General features: G+C 38.1%; 1 protein-coding gene across 14 annotated transcripts in view; it reads right to left on the reverse strand.

The window, feature by feature from the left end:
• TACC2 (transforming acidic coiled-coil containing protein 2) overlaps positions 1-20,854 on the reverse strand; it is a 150,246-nt gene extending 129,392 nt beyond the window's left edge. For 5 of the 14 annotated variants that reach the window (XM_041127458.1, XM_041127456.1, XM_041127450.1 and 2 more), the window contains exons 1-3: positions 8,768-8,898; positions 3,765-3,842; positions 2,132-2,191 (exon numbers count right to left, since the gene is read on the reverse strand). In XM_041127458.1, coding sequence (XP_040983392.1) covers positions 2,132-2,191; positions 3,765-3,797 — 93 coding nt within the window. In that variant the 5' untranslated portion in view covers positions 3,798-3,842; positions 8,768-8,898. Of the gene's footprint in view, positions 1-2,131; positions 2,192-3,764; positions 3,843-8,767; positions 8,899-20,106; positions 20,197-20,734 lie in introns of those variants that run through there. The other 9 variants (XM_041127452.1, XM_041127451.1, XM_041127447.1 and 6 more) reach the window with 6 other exon arrangements.
• Positions 20,855-22,092: the final 1,238 nt, after the last annotated feature.

Raw genomic sequence — 22,092 nt, forward strand, 5'->3', positions numbered from 1 at the left:
ACAGCATGACACTTCAGACAAACAAATAGACTCTTCAGAAGTTATGGCCCCTCCGGCAAGTACACATGTGTTACCTATCTTACACATTTCACAGTAGAAAACAAACAAGAACAGAAAAGATAACCACACATTAAGAGATATGTTTAAAGAGAAATGGACAATAGTGTAGATGTGGAATAACCAGCTTTGTTTGGCTTTTTACTTATTCAGAAAACAAAGAAGAAAGGATAAAGCAAAATATATAGAAATAACTTATGTGTAACTGACTTTGAAATTCCCTCTTCAACTGTGGGGCAAAATATGCGCTGCTAGAATTTGAATTCAGCAGCAGTTTTCACCTTCAAAAAGCTTTACAATTACTTAGTAACTTTGACTTTTCTGTAATCACAAGAAAGGCTGTGAAAGATGACAGCCCTCCTCTTCAGAAATCTGAGTGGCAAAATTAAAAACCCGAGTTAAAATTATTATGTATTAGAAAATCCAGCCTATTCAAGCTTTAGAAAATTTTGTGCTCATGTTTCCAATGATAGAGAACTCCTTCTGGTTTTTACATCCTCCACTCACCCCTTTAAAATGAAAGCAAGGATGTCCTGGTAATAGAATAATTCTGGTAGATGGGAGACCATGATAAAAAACAGTCATGAAAATCAATAATAATCCTGTAATGTACAGTCAGTTTGGGAGCTGGTCTCTGAGTTAATTGCACAAACCCCTGGAGCAGCATGGACAAGGCTGGGCTGCAGAGCTGGTACACCGGCCTCACACTCCTTCACACAGACCATGGGCCTCACACTGTCAAACTTTTTAGATAGTAGATTTGTTGATCCTAGTCACCTTCATTTTGTTTGTATGTGTGGCTTTATTAGCTGGCATCTGAGCCCACATTATCAAGAGGTCTACAGCTGAGGAAGAGCACAGATACATCAGTCTCTATGAAGCTATGAGCCTTTCCTTTTTATTACAGCCATGTAGATGATTTTTGAACATTTGGCTGTCCAGAAAAGTCAGGGAAAAGCCTGAGGACAGACCTTGCCATTCCTCTACACCACCCAGTGCATTTGGATGGATGAAGAAATATGTGTCTGATGGGCGGCACAATGGCTGAGACCTCCTACAGTTCCATAAACTGTAGTACATTTCATAGCTTCCCATTAAAGAATACCTCCTTTACTTCCCCTGTATTTTCCCCTCTAAAGGCTGGATCTCAAGGGTCAAACTGGGTCAAAATATCTGTTCTTCTAGATTGTTGCTTTTTCAATTTAAACACATTTCTCTTCATGTGGAGTTTTGCTTTTCAAGGAAAATGCATTTTAAAAATAGCTTATATTTAATTCAGCATAAGCTCAACAAGCTGTGTCACTGACAGAGACCCTTGTTTGGAAGGAAGCTTTGCCAGTCTAATAGGGCAGGGCAGAAACCTAAAATCTCTCAGCAGTTTGGACTTCGTGTGCTATTACAGCAAAACAGAACATGGTTAGTATATGTAAAATCACTTTGTTAAATATACTGCTGGCTCCAGCTTTGTTTTATCCAAGCATTATCTTTGCTTATTTCTACTAAATTTAGATTGTATTTTCCTCAGAGGCTGGTCTTTACAAGACAGATTGGATATTTACTTTTTCTACTACATTCTTCATAGTAGCACATTTATTCCACAGATCTTCCCTTTTATTAAATGAGTTCTAAACTTAGCACAGGCTCTCCTGTCTTTAATGCAAACTGTGTGTATGGCTTCCAAGTGACTCAGCTGAGAGCTAGAGCTGGGCAATGGTGTCCTCTGATAAATACATAAACAAAACCAACAACTCATGTCAATTGGTACTGAGTACGAGAACAACACCCATGGAGCTATTTTAATTGTGTTAGAGTTGGAAGGAAAGCCAGCTTGCAAAGGCGGTCAAATACAGGCTGTTTCTTTAAAGCATAGATTGCTACCAAAGAAAAAAGTTAAAAGAAACCAGATTTTTTTTTTACAACTTGCTGAAAACTTAAATGTAGCTGCCTTGCAAATTTGCTGTCAGTGTCAAAAAAAACCAAAAGCCAGAAGCAGATGCATAAGAAAAAGCATAGCCAAGCCTGATGCTAACATTTTGAAATGCAAACCATGCAAACCGGTTTCATCATCCACTACCTGCTGTGTTCCTTGGCTTGGTGGTATAAGGATGACTTTATTTGCATTGGGAACTTCTGACTAAAAATGAACATATTTAAACATTTCAGTGACTATATGAATTTTGACTACTCATTAAGCAATATTTTTTCAATAGCTGTTCAGCAGACTAAGGGGCTTTTAAGATTTTATTACTACTTCTTGTTTTTTCTCTGTTAATAGTGACTTTTAAAGTAATTTGGTTTTCTAGCATTTATTTTGTTTTGCTTTGGGGCTTTGTTTGGTTGGTTGGTTGCTTGGTTTTTTTACAGCGTGAAATGGAGACCAGAAGCTTACTTTCCTTATTAGAAAAGAAGAGCTTTTTATTAAATTTCTTAATAAATTAAATAACTTTTATGTAAAGTCTTCTCAGCCTCAGGAGGACTCCTGAAGAAATGTATTTGACTTTCAAAAACTTCCTAAGTGAAAGTTGTACACATTGGAGAAAAAATTCTCGTTACTTAGTTATAGCAATTAACACATTCCCCTCTTCCCAAACCCTGAAAAAAGTTGGGACCAGATCTTCGGCTAACATTACAACTGGGCCAGAACAACCAAGAATTATAGCAGATTCTTCTTCTAAAAAAACCTTTATGAAAAAAATCTGGCTAACTTGTAATACTAATTCCCTTGAAAGGCTCCACTTTGCAACGCACAAGGTACAGCAGATCTGCTGAGACCTGAAGTGGAAGCAAAATGAACCCTAAGGCATTTTATCATCTACCACAACATATGGAAGAAGAGAAAATGAAACACATTCTGGTATTTTAACTGTTGAAATTAGATTAATTAAAACCTTTATTCAAACTTATATCAACATAGTAATGTCTAATGTAATTGTACGCAACCAGCCATAGCATATGTGTTCCCTTCATTTCAAGAATTTAAAAATAAATCACCGAACACCAAGATGCATTAACAAAGCACCCTTCCAAAACGGGTGTAAATTCCTGGATCAGCACACATATGTTCGTTTCTGAACAAGGAGAAGCTACTGTGTGTCAGGGCTCTGAGGGCACCGTAGGCACTGCCTGGCTCCCAGGGCCTCTCCCCACCCTGCTGATGGCCCGGGACCCCATTTCAGCTCCCCTGGGGACATTATCTCCAGCGATGCCATAGGATGTTGGTCTCCTGCTCCACCACAGTCCTGCCCTGCCCGGCCATCGGCCCCACTGAGCTGGACTGACCCACGGGCTGACATCCTGGACCCCTCTTGGCCTGTCCCATTCTCCAGGGATGTGCCCAATGCCTGGAGCTGGAGCTGTCCCCGGCTACTCCCCAGCTGCCCCCCCAGCTGCCCCGCTCCCTGGCTGGGGAGGTGGGATGAGCCAGCCCTGCTCACCTCGTGGGGATCCTCCATGACTCCTGTCCCCCAGGGAGCAACCACCCGCACAGTGCCCTGACGCTATGTAGCAGTGTTACTGCCAAAGAAAAAAACAAACAAACAAAAAGTTGCCTTCAATTACCATTAATGACACTTAAATAGGAGTGTAACTGTAGGAGTGTAACTGGGAGCAGAAGATAAATGTGGGGTAAGTGGCGCGTGAAACCAATTTCTGTAAGGTTTGCTCTAGGCTAGTAGGGAGGGAAAATGCAGTCACACTGTCACACTCACCTGATTTTCTGCACTACTGTTCTCATTGCCCATTTTGATGCTGACGTCCAGTATCACACAGCAATTAAAGAAAGATCACTGGAAGAAAAGAAAAAGCTCTAAGTCTTCAGTAAAAAAACAAAACAAACTCCCCCAAAACCCTGGAAAATTTGGAGGAATGTCATCTCAGCCACCGTATCAGCTGCCCCTCCTGACATTCAGTCTTACAATGATTTTAAGTCATAAATCAGGGGAAGAAAACTCCTAATGCTTTTATTTTTGTAATGTCCCTCGGCTGTCTTCCCTACACTGGCTCCACTTATGCTTAAAGACACTCCTTCAAACTCAGCTTTGTTACTCTGTTTCTGGATTATCCCATGTCACTTGGGCAGAAAGGCATTTTCCCTGCCAAAGTTACTTTGCATGGACAGCCCATATGAAAACCTTATTGTTTTAACTGTATTCAAACCACTTGTATTTCTTGGAGATCCTGCACTGACGGGCATGCTCACATTGTTAGAACCACAACATTAAACCTGACTGTTACTGTAACAGAAACAATTTTCCATATATGCACTCAGCTTTAAGAAAGAGTAAATGGATTTTTTTGTCCTTATCACTGGAGTCGTACCCTGCTTTTCCTAGGCATTATTCTGCTTACAATGTTATGATCTAAACACATTTTCTTTACACTTAACAGGATCTGCCTACCTTAATTACTATTGGTTTTATACTAGTTCAACTCTAATTATTTAATTTCAAAAAAATCCTCTGACCATTAGAACTGTAACCAGCATCTCTAGAATTAGTGTCTCCCCAGGCATCATTCATTTCTGTATTTTTTTGAAAAGGATACTCAATAGTAAAAGTACGGAATAGAGATTAACTTATAGACTTTTACTTCTTGTTCTAGACATTTTATTTTGAGGCTCAGGCATTTAAATTCACTGTATTTATTGTATTAATGTATAGGTGAAAATTACACACTCTCTAATTTTTTTTTTTTCCAAAGAATGTGAGATTGGTCTGCAGCATATGTCAAGAAAAACTCCATTAAAGTCACGCTGTAAAAGAAAGATCGCACTTTGTTAGCCAAGGAAACCATATAAACTTTTAAGGAATGTTATTACTTATTACCACAGTACACTTTTTTAAACTTGAAAGATTATCTTTCTTCACAGGAGGCTTGGAGAGAGAGAGAAGTTCAGTATTGTGCTTTTAAGCTATGCTCTGTTTAAACTTGAGTGTCTTCAGGGGATATACTGGTGCTTGAACTTGCTCCTGTTGAAATCACCAGGGCCAGCACTGCACTTTTAGTGATTAATTAGCAACACTAGGTTTTATCTGCTGAGATTACTGCCAAATCATCTACTGTTTTAAAATAGTACTGAACTAAATTAAAGACTGTATATAGTATTTTCAAAATCACTATTCCCCAAGTATGAAGGACTCCATCATGAAGTAGTGTGCACGACCAAATCTTTTCAGGCCCAGCTCAGTGAAATGTTCCAAGACAACAGATTAAGATTATAATATTTTAAGTGTGTATTGATATAACAAAACATTCTCATGCTGTTAGAGCAGCTAACTAAGGTTTCAATGTACAGGAGGGAAATAATGACTTTGCTATAGCAATATGCTTCTCTCAACAGCCAGCACATTTCCCTAGGACTGAATATACTGGCATTTCTGTGCCACTGACCTAACGAGCTTTTCTCTTCCCAGCTCTTTTTCTGTTTCCACAGACATCATGTGAAAACACCAGGAAATTCAAAGCTCTCAAAACTGTCCCCTCACAAGCACTTGCAGTAATAACATAAACTGGGGAATGAATGAAATTTGCCAAGTCTCCATGGTTAATTGGGCTGGGGCCTTGTATATCAGTTGTGGAAAATGCAAATTTTGTTGACCAAGTTCTTAAATAGATTAGCCAGCGTATGACATAATGTTACTCTATTTATTTTAAATTCACTCCAGTGCATAATACACTCTCAGTGCTTCTGCACCAGCTCAGCAATACTGTTAACAACAGCAACTGCTAATACAGGCCAAATCTGTAATATTCAATTGAAAGAAAAAATACTTTACTTACAGTTTTTTATTAAAATGTACAGGAGTCAAAGTAGAAAATTACAAAAGCACGGCAAAAGTACTAGCTATCACAAATCTCCACTAACATATCATATCACACTGTCTACTTACTCTTTTCTTTCCCTAGAGTATGAAATTCCACAATTGTCACACAATTTTCACATTACCATCTGCTTTATAATGAAGATAAATGTCATAAATAGGGAATAAAGTCATTATAGATTCTGCAATAATGAGACAAGTGATAATAATAATGCATGAATTACATTGCAGAGTAACTAAGATAATTTTTCAGATTACAATGTTATTGTAATCCTTTTTACATACATTACTTCTAAAACATTTTCTCAGTGCACAAGCATTACTTACTTAGGTTGCAGGCTACAAGTGCTTTATTATATGTATAGAATTTCAAATAAACATTAAAAACATGCTAAAAATCCATTCATTAAATAAACATAGGTTAACCAAAAGATAATCTTTCTCATCTTTCTATACTATCTTCTACAATTTACATATCATTATTAAAATTATTTTAACGCTACATATCTCAAAAATTGCTCACTAATACCAAAGTGGTCTGATTAGCCCATAGAGACTTTTGTACTTTCCTGAAAGCGACCTACCGAGAGAATGTTTAACTTTACACTTACATTCCAGGATTAATCCGGCAGCTTTGGATTCACTGACACTTAGAGCATGTCTTCAAACCATTCCTTCCATCTTCACCTCACAAGTTTTCACTTTATTTTCCTCCTACTTCTCCTCAGACTGACATGAAATGTAGGCTTTCTTTCAGGGACCCACCTTCATAACCTGCTGAACAACCAACTTGCCTCCACCCCAGGCAAAAATGAAAACAAGTTATACTTCCTCCACCCGGGCCTTCCCCGCTCCTGGGACGCTGCTACGGCTCTGCACGTCGTGAATTGAGTACTGATGTTTTTCACAAAAGCAACCCCAGAGAAAATGGATTTTGGTTAAAACAGATTTCCCTTCTACTGATCCTGGCTTATGGTATGCTTCTTGCACTACAAAAATTGTTCAGTGAAACAGTATCAACAATACATTGAAATTATGCATGTTTCAAGGGAAAATTAGTATTGGGGGCAATATCTATTTAGCATTTTGTTTTCAAGTTTGTTCATGTGTTTGAGTTTGTCTTTCATTTTCTTGTATTACTCTTGAAAGCTCTCAGAAATACCTGCTAAAAATGTTGATGTTCCTGTTCAGGTTATACAGAAATCATTTCCCATTTACTCATCCTGAAGGGTGGAGACATGACAAAAACCCTTTGAAATGTGATGTTGCAAGAAGCACTGGTTTATGGGTGAGCTAATTGTTATTATTAATGCTCATTGACCGTTCCAGCAATGCTTCCACAAAGGGTTGCTCAGAAAGACAGCTGATAACAAAAGACAGTGTATTTATCATTAGTGGCAACTCCAAGTGATTAACAAGTTTCTGTAAACACCAGTGGTGCTTGTTGGTGCCACACAGCAAAGGAACTGTCAACTGTTGGTTTACTGCACCTTGAAGAGCTGCTAGGCAGCATTACTGACTCTAGCATGGACAATTCATATCTGACATGAATAAGAGGCAGGATTTCATAGGGTGGCTACATGCTCTCTGTTGGCTTTCCTGTGGTTGTTCTCTGTACCACAAAATCTTGGTCTACAAACATCTGGCTTGAAAACATTAGGAATGTGAAGAGCTGGAGTGAACAGTTGCAAGGCCAGGGACTACATAAGTAGCCCTGCCTTTTTAACCTTTCTTTTTTTATAAAGTTGGTGATCCAGCAATCTAGGCCTCCAGCATTATTATACCACCTTAAACCATTGTTACAGATCAAAGAATTCCATAGGTCAGAAATAAATTACCTGTATTCCCTGAGCTTTTTCAGGTTATAAAATAAAGTACATATGAGTGGGTTTGGTGGTGTGTGTGTAATACACTATGTCAAATAAATCTGTGCTATACTTCTAAGAGTTCAAGATGGAAAAGTCAAGATCCATAGTGAAGCTCAAAAACTAAAAGATGTGAAAGTGGCTGTTACATCCCCTTTTCTCTGGTCTCCTCAGCCTATTTCAGAATCCAGAAAAGCTGAAGTTCATGAAATCAAAGCTTTAGTGTGCTCTTCCTTAGAAAACAAAATAGGGCCATTGTAAAATTCATTGCCTATAGACAACAAATTATACTGCAATGTTTTTGTTTAGGCTCTCTGCCATGAATTTAAGAACAGGCATCCTGTGGGAGCTCAGGAAAACACAAGCCTGGTTATATATCCTCACTTCTGCTAGCTGCATTATTTCCTCATAAACAGAAACTGAACTCATATTTGGTGCTATTCCATTTCTAAAACTAAGACCAGAAAATGCCACAAAGTGAAAGTGAAGAAGCTGCCTTGCAAAACAATTGTCCACCACATACTTTGGGTAAAACGACCTTCTGGTAGTTGATCATGATTTCTGATTGTATATTTTATCAACATGTGCAGAAGAGAATCCCTCTGTTTGGCTAACCTCACGTAATATTTGCAAAGCCACGCAGACAACTTCACTGCTGCCAGAACCTTGAGTCATGTGAATGAGGGGAGCAGCACACATGCTAACAAACAGCAACCACGCTCTCTGATGTCTGGACCTAGAACAACTCTGTCTGACAACACTGACATTACATCTTTGGGTCAGTTTTCTGACCCACTCTCGTGTCTAAACTAGGATATACTCAGGTCCTATCCCAACTATCCCAAGCAGCACCTATTCACTGCATGTTGTTCCCACCTATGCAGATGCTGCTCTTCTGCTCTGTTTCAGTATGAAGTCAAATCAGTTTGCGTAAACCACTAACTGTGAGAGCATTCCTCATCCTCTGATGTCTCAGTTTATTCTCTTTGATTTTATGATAGAACTGGTGGGAGAAGAAGTACTCACATCGGGCTGCTTTACTGTTATTTGCTGGAATTCGCCTGTGGTTCCTCATCCACGCTTCATGCTCATCCAGGGAGAGACTGTCTTGTCTTGATCAAAAGAGGATCTAACCCAGGAGGACTGGAGGACTCAAACTAGGAGAAAACACAGCTCAGACTTAAAGGTAAGCTATGCAGCGGATTAATGAGCTAGGCATTTCAGTAAGATCCAAATAACTTCTCATAAGTGATTAAATTTAATCCTAGTATATACAGTATTTGGTATACTTATCAACCACACACTACTCAGATACATTAGCTTCTTACATATTGAATACATGCTACCTTAGGTATTTATATAACACAATTTAGTTTGAGCTCATTTTACTTTATGGTATAAATACTGCCAAAATAAGACAAAATGTTTTTATGTTGCTTACTTTCACATGATTGATACTATGCATAAAGCATTGCAAAGCTCTACTGAAGCACTGATCATACCATTACACACCAGCTATTCTCGTAGGTTAAGAGAAGAACAGGGGGTGTTCAGAATTTTGCTCTTCTCTGCTCTTGATGTAACTAATGCAAAATCATTCTTAGTTTCTGCATATTAGAACAATATTGTTGAGATCTGCAAGAATGACTGACCTATGATAGTCCTTCAGCCCTTGTTTTCTCACAAATTCTAACAGACCAAATACCAAGATCTGGGAGGGAAAACATAATCCTATAATGAGAATTAGTAAACACGTAATGATTTAAAAGTGCACAACTTGATGGGAAAGATGTTGCTTAGCAACATCAGCAGCTGGATCTGCTGTAAAATCGTGATGTTGCTTGGCAACAAAAAGCTGAGCTGGCCTTTTGTGAGAGTTGTAAAATGGTATTTTGCTGCCCTTCCCTCAAAGATAACCAGAAATTGCCTGTCAGGACCGCACCACTGAATATAGTACAGGAGTGAGGATTTAAAGGACAGCGAATGAGACAGCTGTTTGATGCAGCCCAGCTTTGGCCGATTTGTTCCACTTAATGTACAAGTATGAAAGAAAAGAAACAGGGACATTCTGTGTATCTGCTACTAAGAGACAAAAGATTTTAAAAAAAAACAGATTAAGAAAGTTAAAAATTATTCTTCCCATTTCTGGCTAATTTCCAATCAGTAAAACAACCTGGCCAGGAAAAAACCAATCTATGGCACACTTTCATTGCTTCTAATGATGCCAGTGCAGCACTTCAGGGCACTCCTGTGCCATGGGTGTCAGTGCACCATGGAGGTCTAACTGTGGCACCGGAGGTGGTCAGGCTGCAAAATCACAATGTTCAGGAAGTGAAAGGGAATTATTTTGCTACAGTGTGAAACCTGGAAAAAAACATTGTGATGCCAAAGTGTTTTGATTTCTGATGGGGTTCAGCATCTTCATATAGCTAAGGTATTTGGAAGTTTTATTCATGCTCACGGTAATGAAGTATTTGGATATGGTAGTGATAACAGTTATAGAAAGATATGACCACTTTATTGTGCATAGTACCCTTAGAAGTGATTTTAGAAACAAGTGCCTCCAAGACTTTACATCTTGTTTTAGTCTCTGTACAGATAGTCCCTTCTCCCTCCTTCAGATCTTTTAGTCTAAACATTCATGGCACAAAAGGTGTAGACGATGACAGGTATTTCTTTGGAGATTAATTGATTTTCCCAAGGTAAAAAAACCCCACCAAGTGGCAGAACTAGGATGTCAGCACTGGCTTCCTCAGCAAGCTCCAGTTGCCAGGCTATGCTGGAATTTGAGTTAACGTCATTCAAACCTCCATCAGGAGATACCCTTCCTAAAGCAACATGGGGGTGCTAATTAATTTTATTTTACATTCTACCTAGGAATATTTTCCCAGCTGAAAAAAAGAAGTTTGTTATTTTGGCTTTTAACAGAACTTTCATAATACTAAATAGTTTCATGCAATAATAAAAAAAAGTGATTCTGGAAATCTTAGGTGTGATTCTGTTGCCTAAAAGAGACATCTAGTGTCACACCGGATACCTTAGGGTATCCTGCTTATCCCTTAACTGCCTCTCTGGAAGACATGGGTCTCAGATAAGTTTTGTGTTTTATCTGTCAGTCCCACATGATGTCACAACCACCTCAAGGTGTCTAAAATAGTGCTCAGTGCCTATATCTGTGGATCTAAGTAATCTTTCTCTTGTGTTTTGAGCATTAAATGTTTTGAGCACATGTATATTCCCTTTTGTTTGCACTGATTGCAGCTGTCAAAGTAATGCAGAGGACCTAGTCTTTAAAAGTGATGGCAAAAGTATTTCATAAAATATATATGATCCAAAAAATAACATCCAAGTATTGGAGCATTTCTCTTTCCAAACCACATTTATACCAGCAGTTTTTCACCAGATTCCATATGCAGCACTTAAGTCAGTGGGAAGGCTGTTGATCCAGATGAAACACACAGCTCTGTGCAGTGGCACTGACTCCCTCTCTGTCCACATGGAATATCTGGCTATGGAGAGGTGGATAAAGGCTTTGTATTTAAGTTCCTAACACCACAACCAGCTAACAGGGCTTGGGAGCTATAGGGGAGGCTGACCTACATAGCTCACCTGGTCAATCTGTGCCTATAATTGTGCAGGACTGTAAATTATTTCCTTATTACTACTGCCTGCCTTTTATAAACAGCTGATTATGATTTATGAAAAATATCTCACTCATATTTGTGTTACGAGACATATATGACTGTGTATTTCAGGTCCATAGCCAACTTGGCAGAGTGCATGTGTGTTTTCACACTCTAAATGCACACAGTCATTCACTCAAAGTGAAGGATCCCTGTTCTAAAACTCAAAGATGAGGCAGGAAGAACATTACTTTGACTTGGGGAAAAGTTTTGGAAGGAGTGGTGGGAGGTCTGAGGTGAAGAGTGGATTTTCAAAACCTGCTGGCTCTCTGCTCCCTGAGCTACTCTGCCTGCTCTGGGGTCCAGTCATAGCACTGGTGATGGTGGGACACAACTCAGAGAGACAAAAATCCATATTATGTTGAGGCAGAAAAGGAGATATAAGCAAAGTGGGGACCAGTCAGTTTAACATGTCTCTAGAGGCACTTATAAAGCATGGGAAGACTGCATGACAAGGTGAGTTATTTCTTGCCTCTTTTCAGGTTCTTTCTCCTTCAAACTATTTTCCTTGCTGTCCCCTCTGTAGCGTTTACCTGTTTCTTCTGTCCATGCATTCCCTTTTTTCTCCTCCCTTTGGCCAAGATACTCAGTGAAAACACAAGGGAGAGTGAAAAGTTGCCACAAGGTCTGGTTTTGTGAGAGCTGAAGAGAATGGCAGAGAAGCAGCAGGGTGTAAAGCTGCTCAGAAGGTAAGAGAATCCTTCCTTCTTGTTCTCCTTTAGCTGTGGAGCCTGAACAAGCTGTCAGCAACTGTCTCTCCCTAATTGCGGATGGCAGCAGTATTTCATCTCCCGCTTTCTTGGCCTGAGGTGTGTGTTGACACGGCAGAGCTGGCAGGTTGCAGCTGCTTTCTGGGCTTTGTGCTAACACACCTTTCCTGCCCCCACAAATATTACAGGAGAGGAGGACTCATTCTTGGGCTTCTAGAAAGCCTCCAACACTTGGAGACTTTTCCTCGGACTAAGGGGAGGATGTTTATTGATTTTTTGTGCTGGCCCAACACAGGTACATAATCATATATACACACACTCACACACATATATACACATTTATATATTACTTATTTTGTATACATAAATGCATATATCCTATACATGTTCTATCCTTCATCCTCAGTTAGAGACCATTTAGCCTGAAGCTGTTTTTCATAATTTCATGATAGTCGCTTGATCACTGTGTGAGAATAAATTAGATTATAAACTCAGCTACTGAATATTTAGCAATGAACAATATTCTCACTCCAGATATGATGCATTTTATCAGTAGTGAGGGCAGGCTATGAAAATAAGTCTCTCAGGAGACTTGCACCTCAAGACAACTTGTTAATAGCCAGACCGGGTTAGGTTTCAGAATCTAGTCCAAGCAAGTATACTAGATCTTTGCAAGACTAACTCTGGGAACTGAGTGTCTGACCTCTAAAATAATTCTGCAGTCAAGATAGTGTTCATAAAGCCATGAATCCTTGTTTACAAAGATGCTGAAGTAGGCTGAAAAAATATTTACTTTGAAAATCAACTTGTTGAGTTTCTTCAATCTTCTGCACCTTGTAAGTAGTTATATTAAGTAAGCAACACTTACATTCATGTACTGTAAGCATCTAGATAGAATTACTTATGCAAGTTCTTCACTGATTCACAAAGCAGGATAACACTGCTGACATTTTACAAAAGTAGAAATTCAGGCACAGAGGGGTTGAGTGATTAGGCCATTAATATATTGTGTAATCCTGGACTAAGCAGGAAACTAGGGCTAGTGTTCAGCCCTCAGAATATGAGTACAGAATGAAAATTATTACTGGTTTGATTTAGCATTGTTGTTCTAAAAGAATAGGTTATATCTTACATGGAATATGTACTGGATTAGGGACTTTTCTCAAGGATGTTACACTGATTTAGCCCTGCACAAAAAGACCCCATCACATTTTAAGGCTAATCAGGATCAAAATACTTCCTTAGGTTTATTTGTAAGGGCCAGCCAAGAATATTTTTGTGCACAGTAACATCACAGAGGTATCATTAAAGATATCATAAATAAAGAAGAAAAGAAAAAACAGTAAGGCTAAAATAATTTTTACATGCTTTTTTTTCAAACAATAATAATTGCATAATAATGGGAATGCTTCCTTACTGTCATTACCATCATTTCATCACTGTCATAACAAAATGTTTAGAATGAATATGAATGTAAATTATACAAATTATATTTTCCCCCTTGACTCCTTTGATTCAGCTAAGCAGGCATGCAAAACAAGATTGAGAAGTCAGTTAAAGACAGTCCTTAAGGTGTTTATGATGATCTGTTGACAATGACTGGTGCCTAAACTGCATTTCCTACTCTAAACTGGAGGACCTGATGTTTGCCTTCGTGGTACTGGCTTTTTAAAAAAATGTTCTAATGCCATGTTGGTGGGAAGTGGCCCTAGTGATCCATGGTGGTTGGTGGAGATAAAGTTAACTAAGCTGCTCACTGTTGTTACAGATGGCACAAGTCTTCATCCTTTTGACAGACATAAATGTAATCAGCTTCTCCCAATGACAGATTTAAACTCATATAACACATTGCCTTGTCCAGTTCGGTCTACACTATTTATATTCATGTTATCATTTTCCACTAATATAAACAATATCCAGTTTCAGAAGTTCACTCTTAATTTACAGGTATATTTTTCTATTGGTATTTGTTCATCATTAGTGAATATATTCGATGCAGGCTTTGCAGTACTTGAACTCAATCTCAGTTTTGATTTGGGGAAGGTTCCCTGGAGACCAGGCTCACAAAATAACTGTTGTTATACGTAATTAGGCACTATATTTACATTTTTAAGTAGGGATTGTAATACTGAATGAAAATTTGGGAAAAAAAATCTTCAGAAATCATCTGCAAATGGCTGCAATATTAGCTTCCTGAGTCTGCAAACAGCCTGGTTCTTAAAGATGTGAATTTCCCCTTTCATCTAGATAAGATTTTAACATCAAAATCTAATTATGTTTTTTGAACATTGGCTATAGTTATTTTGGTTTTGGTCATTACAACAGATGGAACTTGACAGATGAACTGATGACATTTTGATTTTGCAGTTGGTTTCTATTTATCTACTATTTATCTATTTGTCTACTGTCATTGAGCTGTTCTTTTCATCCCTAAGAAAGTAACGAAAGGTAATAAAGTGAATGGAAATAAGCAACATTGCCCTAGCTCTCCTCCAGCTTCACCTATGATGTCTATAACCTTAGCACACAGTGCTATCACTGCAATCCAGTGACTGGATTCCTATTTGGATGTGGACTCAAAAGTAAAAATGGTAGGTCATCGGGGTGCAAAATCCCAAGAGTCAGCACCGATATCTTAAATGATGGCAGAAGAGCAGTGCAATGGGAAAAGTAGCTCTCAAGTTTTTTAGCTTGACAGATTTTTTTTTGAGATTTCATCTTTCAGATGGAAATAGTACATGTTTATGCAAGCATTATGACTGTCTCTTTTGGATATTAAAGATCCAAGTGTCTTTGTACTGCACATCCTTGACTTGCTGGCAAAAAAAAACCAAACCCTTTTCCTGTTAGAGCAGGAGCTAATATTAAAAAGAATGCCTAGGCTGATGCTATATGCAAGTTCACAGATGGCACTTTTGTCTCGCAGTTACATCAATTGTTTTTAATCACAAAGCACTGTGAGATATTAGTAAATGAAAAAATATAAAACTTATGCTCTTAACATGAAGCCATGATAGAATGTAGGGAACTAAATATCAGTCACTAGTACCCAAAAAGTGGACACGAACCATATTCCAAGTCAATGGAGTGAGCACAAAATAAGGCCTACAACTGTCTGTCCAATGTAAAGTTCATGTACAATTGGAGTATGTACAGTACCACCTTCTATAATTAAAAGGGCTAAAGTGAATCAAGATTGGTATCTTCTTGTATCCAGATGCGATTCTTTTTTTGTTGTATGTGCAAACTCTTAAGGGTTACTTGGTGAAGTCCTGTACATCTAGAAAGGAATAATATTCTTCTCTGAAAAGTGTGATAGCCTATAGGTCGAATCAAACCTTTTTAAACTTCAGACATAAGAACAGAACTTGCCATAGAAAGATATGATGAGATTGTAGGGTATGTTAATGCAAAAGGCTTAAGCGCAATTTCCAAAACTCTTGAAATCCTTTTACCAATAGAAATGGTTTAATAGTGCCATGGTTCAAATATTGGTTTTGGACTGGCAAGTCTTCATGCAGGGACTAAATATTGATGTATGACAATTAAGAAATGTTAAGGCTAACATCTCCATGCTCAATGTTCCTGACACACATCACCTTTTGATGTGAACAGTGCAATGAACTAAGAGTCTACCAGAGAAACTGAAAAAAACCCAACCAAACCTTTATGTAGACCATGAATTTAAACCTCCTGTCCCCTTGCATCGTGCAGAGATTTTCATATGGGTTCAATAAAATTATGCAGTGCTCCAAATTTGTGGGTAAAATCAGCTATTTCTCATAAAGAAAGTGGTTAAGTATAATTTTCAGTTTACAGTTGGAAGTGGCATGGAAACTGTGAGTAACAGACAATGTAACAAGTAGACATGCAACTTATTCCAACAGCTAATTACTGTAGTTTCAATTGTATCAATATGCTGTATATATATACACAGACACATACAGAAATATAAAACAAAATCTTTACAGTCTAATGAAAAGCTTTTTTGTGAGGATGAAAAATAGGTCAACAGCTCACATTATACTAGGCTAATAGTAACAAAAGTGAAAGACAGCCATGTATAATACATCACACACATCCCACTGAAGTGTTGGAGAATTCACAGTCTATACCATGCTAAAACCAAAATGGAGCACATAAAAATCTAGGCATCTAAGGTCCAAACCTGCAGATTTACTAAGCTGTGCTGTAAAAATTGGGATTTTTATACTCATGAACTACTTTTCTGTACTTTTTTCCCCTTCCCTTACTGCAGCAATCTTTGTGCTTCTGGCTTCAGCTAGGAGTTGCTCATGATGTCAGAGTGTGTTAACATCAAAAATTGTTTTTGCTCCAGAAGGTCTAGAAACATCCTCTCTGCCTCTTTTGGAGGATGAGTGAAAACTGACATTGAACCTTAAGTGCACAGAAATGGTGCTGTTTGGCTGACACTTCATAGTATCATAGAAAATAGGGCTGAGGGACATTCCTCTCCTCTGTTTTAGTGTATATCTCCCCCAGATAGCTATATTTTTTACAGGTCTGCTGGAGGAAGCATGTTTTGGGAATGGGAGAAAATGTTCTGAAATCATATTTCCCAAAGAACTCCTTTGAAAACATATGCCATTTGGTCTAATGTGATCAATTCCTTAGATCTATTCTGTAGAAACAGCTATAGTGTTGGTTCACTAATACAGTTTCCTGTTTTCTTTCATTGCCTCTAAGGAGATTATCTCGTGGTCCTGCTTTCTTACTTACCATTATACTGGTCCTGTTTCCTTCTAAAATATTTTTGTTGCAAATATGGCAACTGTTCATATAAAAAAAATCAGCATGATATCTATCACTTTATGTTTTGGTAGCAAGAAAAAGCGTTTACACTATACACCCAGTCAATTTGCCATGAATCAGCGAATCTATTCAGAAAAGCACATTTCATCTAGGTAACAAAATAAATGGTTCTTACCTTTTACCTATGTACAGTCCTATTACAGTCCTACAAAATTCCCTGCAGCACAATACTGTTTACACATGAAGCAAACAAAGATATCCTAATCCGTTTGCAAGGACTCAGAGCTGGCTGAGTCTTGGGTTTGACCAAGAACCAAGAGTGCTAGCTGGATCATATGCTTGCTGTGAAACCAGAGAAGTAAATGAGTCTGTCAAGTCCCAACTAGCTTTTTATGACAAATTTAATTGGCAAGAATACATAGTTCAGTATTTTGTCAAACTTGCTGAGCCTTGTATGTTCTGTGTATGTATCTTGATCAACTGATATATTTTCATAATATGCTGCATTCAGGAGCTTCTAATGAAAACATACAAAAATTGAATCGAACTTCATTTCACCATGCAATTTTTAGAAGCCAGTACTTAAAAAGGATTATGCCAAGAAAAATAAAAACTATAATCTGTGATGGCTCTACTCTTATACTGGCTGTCAGCAGTGCAACTCTTCAAACCATTAGTTGTTGCAACTGAATGTAGAATCAACTGGATTTAAGCTGTTCATTTAGCTTTAAGCTTAGATCATAGATGTAGGGTAAAATTCTACTCTTTTCAGACTTGCTATGGACTTAAGGGGTTTCTATAAACATTGTCCCACTGGCATCAGAAAACACAAAAGCTGATCTGAAAGCCTTCTGCAGCCTGAGTAGTGGCTCCCACCTCCCCCAGAATGAAGGCCTGTCTTTCCAGAAAAAAAGGTCAGTGGTCAGTATGAAAGCTTGCTTTGACTTCCCTCACTGAAAGAAGCAGTACAGCACTGATTAAAAGCTGCCCAGTATTACTGGTCAATCATTCTTTAATACTGCCGTAAGAGATGATAGATATAAGAGAATTTTAAAGAAAGCTTCAAGTGACAAGAAAGGAATATCCTCAATATTCTTCAAAAATACCTTCCTCCCATCCAGCTGAATGAAAGTTGCCAATGAAGACAGGGACCCTACCACAGCCTGCAGGAGATTTCACAACCTGAACCTTCACAGTGCTGTCTCCCAGTCAGCCCCTCTCCATTGCCTACTCTGGAAGCTCTCCAAACTATTGCTTCTGTTTCTATTTCTATCCTGCTTGCTTTGTATCAAGCCCCACAAAATAACTAGCAAGCAATTTACAATGTAAATGATTTTTGCATAAGCGGGAAACAGTCTACAGGCATACCTGTGAGTATGAAGTATAACACTGGAACTGGGGGCATTTATTTTATTTCTTTTTTGCAATAGGCTCTTTGACTGGCTTTGAACAGGTGTACTTTCTAAACAGCCCCACAAACCAGTGCCCATGTGACAATCCAAGCACATCCTGTCATTCACAACTTGCTTTACTGATAAAATAACCAAGCTATAATATAACTTAGATCAGTTTTTCCTAGACTAGGTTGCCTTCCACAGCTTGCCCTGGGATTGCCAAAATTCTTGATGAAAAATACGAACTAGATAATTCTGGAGCATGTGCAAAGTGATTACTGATCTCCCTAAGCCAAGGTATCCAAGCCTGTCATTGTCACAGATCTCTGTTTTAAAGAAGGAAAAATGCATGGATGTAGATGTAGATGACGTAGATGTAGATGTAGGTGCAGATGGCAGGGTATGAATACTAAGCCAGTGAGGATTAGATCTTCCATCCATAGGCCCATCTGACATTTCTGGCCAACTACCAGCCCTTCTACCTTTCTCATTTCCAAAATCCCTTTAAAATAAGATTTATAGATATATGTATTAGCATCTACTTAATTAATCTCTGAAACTATAATTAAAAAGTCTTGACACAAAGGGATAGAGATTTTTTTCTTAACTCCTACAAGTATAGCAGGTTTCTAACCCATCTCTTGAGCTGTGCAAAGGGAAAAAGGTCTATTCCTAGATAATTAGCAGCTTGATCCTGAATAGCTGAATCATGAGAAACAAATTCAAGCTATAAGCACTCTATTTTTTGGATAAGATCAGATTTTTGTAGGAAATACCAGCTTTATAATACAGATAGAAGCATGTCTGCCTTTGTCATCCTGTGTCTGTCAATATGATTTTTAGTTTCTGCCTGAAGATAAACCTACCTTTTTAAATACAGATTGCTTGAAAAATAGTTTCCAAAACATATAAAACATACCAAAACATTGTGGTAATATAAACCTCTTTCATTAAAAAAATCCAGAAATAATTGGAGAGGCCACGGTCTTACCTGCTGACAACATATTTCAATATAATGTCATCAACGTTCAAAATAATAACATAATCAAATTCTTGTTAATCTCAAACTAGTGAAGTATTTTTTTAATCTGATTAGTTCTCCCAGTGGTTAAGGCTAGAACTGACTTCAACTACCTGAAGATCTATAAAAGGTTTGGATCACCAGAGGCAATATTCTACCTACAGATGTGTTTTACAGCCTGAAGCAAACTTCATTATGCATGAAAGGACGAAACATTGTAGTCAGTTCTCACTTAAGAACATTGTCAAACATCTGCATAATCTTTCTAGTGACTAGCCAGCTAATTTTATCTCTGAAATTCTGCATGAGGAACACATTCTTGTTGTTACATGGCAACTTAAAATCAACAAGCAACCCTTTCTGAAACAAATTCTTAGAACTATTTCTGTAAAAAAGAAGAACGGTGGAAGAGAGCCATATTTAAGAACTCCAGCATTTGCAAATAGCTACTAAAGTCTGTAATGTTGTAACATGTTTTTAAAACAGCTCTTTTAGGACATGTACACTTAACGATCAGTCTCTCGGTCTTAGAAAGATACTGACTAAATAGACATCATCCTGTAGACTACTTTATAAGTTATGTGCATTGTAAAACAAGTTATACAAGAGATCATGAAACTATAAAACCTCAAAGAAGCCACTGTTTTTTTCTCATAAGGAGAAAAGTTTCTTTTACTTATAAGACACTCCCTTTGCCTTTTTGTAGTGTCTAAAGCATAATTAGTAAACTGTTTTTGAGCCTAGACATTTTTAAATTTAAAGAACTAATACAAAAATTACTCACCCAGTTTTCCTCTAGACTAAAAATGAAAATGCACCACTCTGTCCCTGATTTTTATAACCTTCTGCACTCCTTCACTCCTAGCTGGTGTATGGATCCCCTTTCTCCCTGGATCACATGAAAGCGTTCTATTAATGTGAATTGGCTTATGTTTGAGAACACTATGCTGGATAGCTATGAAGTGTAAGGAATCTGACCCATGGAGCTGTAGGGCTATGACACATCAGTTCTTCACAGGAATTCTCAGTTGCTGGATGAGAATAACACGAGATAGGTCTTGTACACTGGGTGCAGACTGCTGTCGTTGTTGTTAGTATACTGTTTGCTTAAGGCAGTGAGACAAGTTCTGTGATACACCGATTTAACTGGAATTTTACCCTCTGGCTTTTCACTCCAGGACTATAACTACTAAGTATCAGGCTGTCTCTCTCATCTGACTAACTTAGTAAGCAAAGTTTGGGAAAATGAATCAGTTTAGCACGTGACAAATGTATATAACCACAGCATGGCTAAAAGTGATAGCTGCCTTAAGAAAACCATTGCAAGTCAGCACTGCTCCACATATTTCACGAGGAATGCTTTGCTGGAGTTCAGAATAAACATTCAAAGTCTGGGAGTGCTAGTAGATTACCTGGCAGGAGGGAGAGAAGGAAAAAGAAGTCTCCTGCCTCTGTTCCATTCTTCATCCCTTTGCCTGTGTTCAGCCTTCTCTTGCCCACACGGTCAGAAAAGAGGGAAAGCAGCTTGTGTCTTCTCACGATGGACGAGACAGAATTTTCAGTCCACTTGTTTGAATGTAGTGGTTGAAGTTAGAGCGTCACATCTGTGATCCTTTCAGGAAAAAAAAATGCCATTTCAGTATACAGTTGTCTTAACGATAAGCTCCCAAAGCACGTGTCACTGGAATAGGAAAGCCACACCAATCATAGAAATGACTTTTAAGTAGAGCATGTTTTCAGTTACATGGTACTTTTGGAAAATGCCCCCTTGGAATATATTATTTCAGAGAGGAAAAAATTATTTCTTTCATAATAGGTTGTGAGTTACAGGCCTTTAAACACATATAATAAAAATATATTCACGTCAGCACAAGATATGAAGAAATGATCGCTGTGATAGGATTAAACCTATCACAGAAGTACTTAGGTTTAAGTCATTGGTTTGCATGGTGTTGGCAATGTCTAATAGGCAATAACATCTAGCGATTGCTATAAAGAAAAGTGAATTCCTATGAATTTTCTGGGAATACAGAAATTATTGCACATTAAAATTTCAATGTCTAAAAAAGTGCCAGGCAGTCAGGCAAAGTATGGGCACAACGCTACAGAGCACTAATTGCCTTTTAGTTTTGCAAAAATCTGACATTGTTCTACATTTGCTTTTAATTCCTTTGTTCCTCCATTAGAAATGTACTGTATGGACCACCAAGGCAGCAGCTGTCTGGCTATTCTCTGCTCTGAGGCATCACTGATGTATGTGTATATTTCCTGCTCCTTCTTGCAAAGATTTATTTTTTATTTTCCTAAATTGCTGTTTGATTGCAGGGAAAAAGTGGAAGGTTTTGAGCATTTTAGTCTCTGCCAGCATGACTTCCACATGTTGTTGTAGCAACCTTGTGTCAATCTTTCACGTAATGAAACCTTCCAAGTCACTGAAAAGAACGAGTGCCAATGAGGGTTTGTTCCTGCCAGGCTTTTTTCCCTGACATCCCACCAGAATGGGCCCCAGGTTTTTTTCAGAGTTCTATTAATAATTTTTCTTATATATTCCTCTGAAAATACTGTCTTAAACTGGCACAATGTATACTGTGATTTGATGGGCTGTAACCTGATCCACTCTGCTGAAAGCATATCTGGTGCCAGAATTTTACCTTCCACAGGATTATCTGTAAACATGGAAATAAAAGCTTCTGCAAGAACCAAGTATATGAACTTATAGTTCTACATTGCTAAAACAATTTTTTTTAAGTTAGCTAGACTCATTAAAAGA

This window comes from Aquila chrysaetos, chromosome 11 (genome assembly GCF_900496995.4).
Source record: "Aquila chrysaetos chrysaetos chromosome 11, bAquChr1.4, whole genome shotgun sequence".
NCBI classification, from domain to species: Eukaryota; Metazoa; Chordata; class Aves; order Accipitriformes; family Accipitridae; genus Aquila; species Aquila chrysaetos.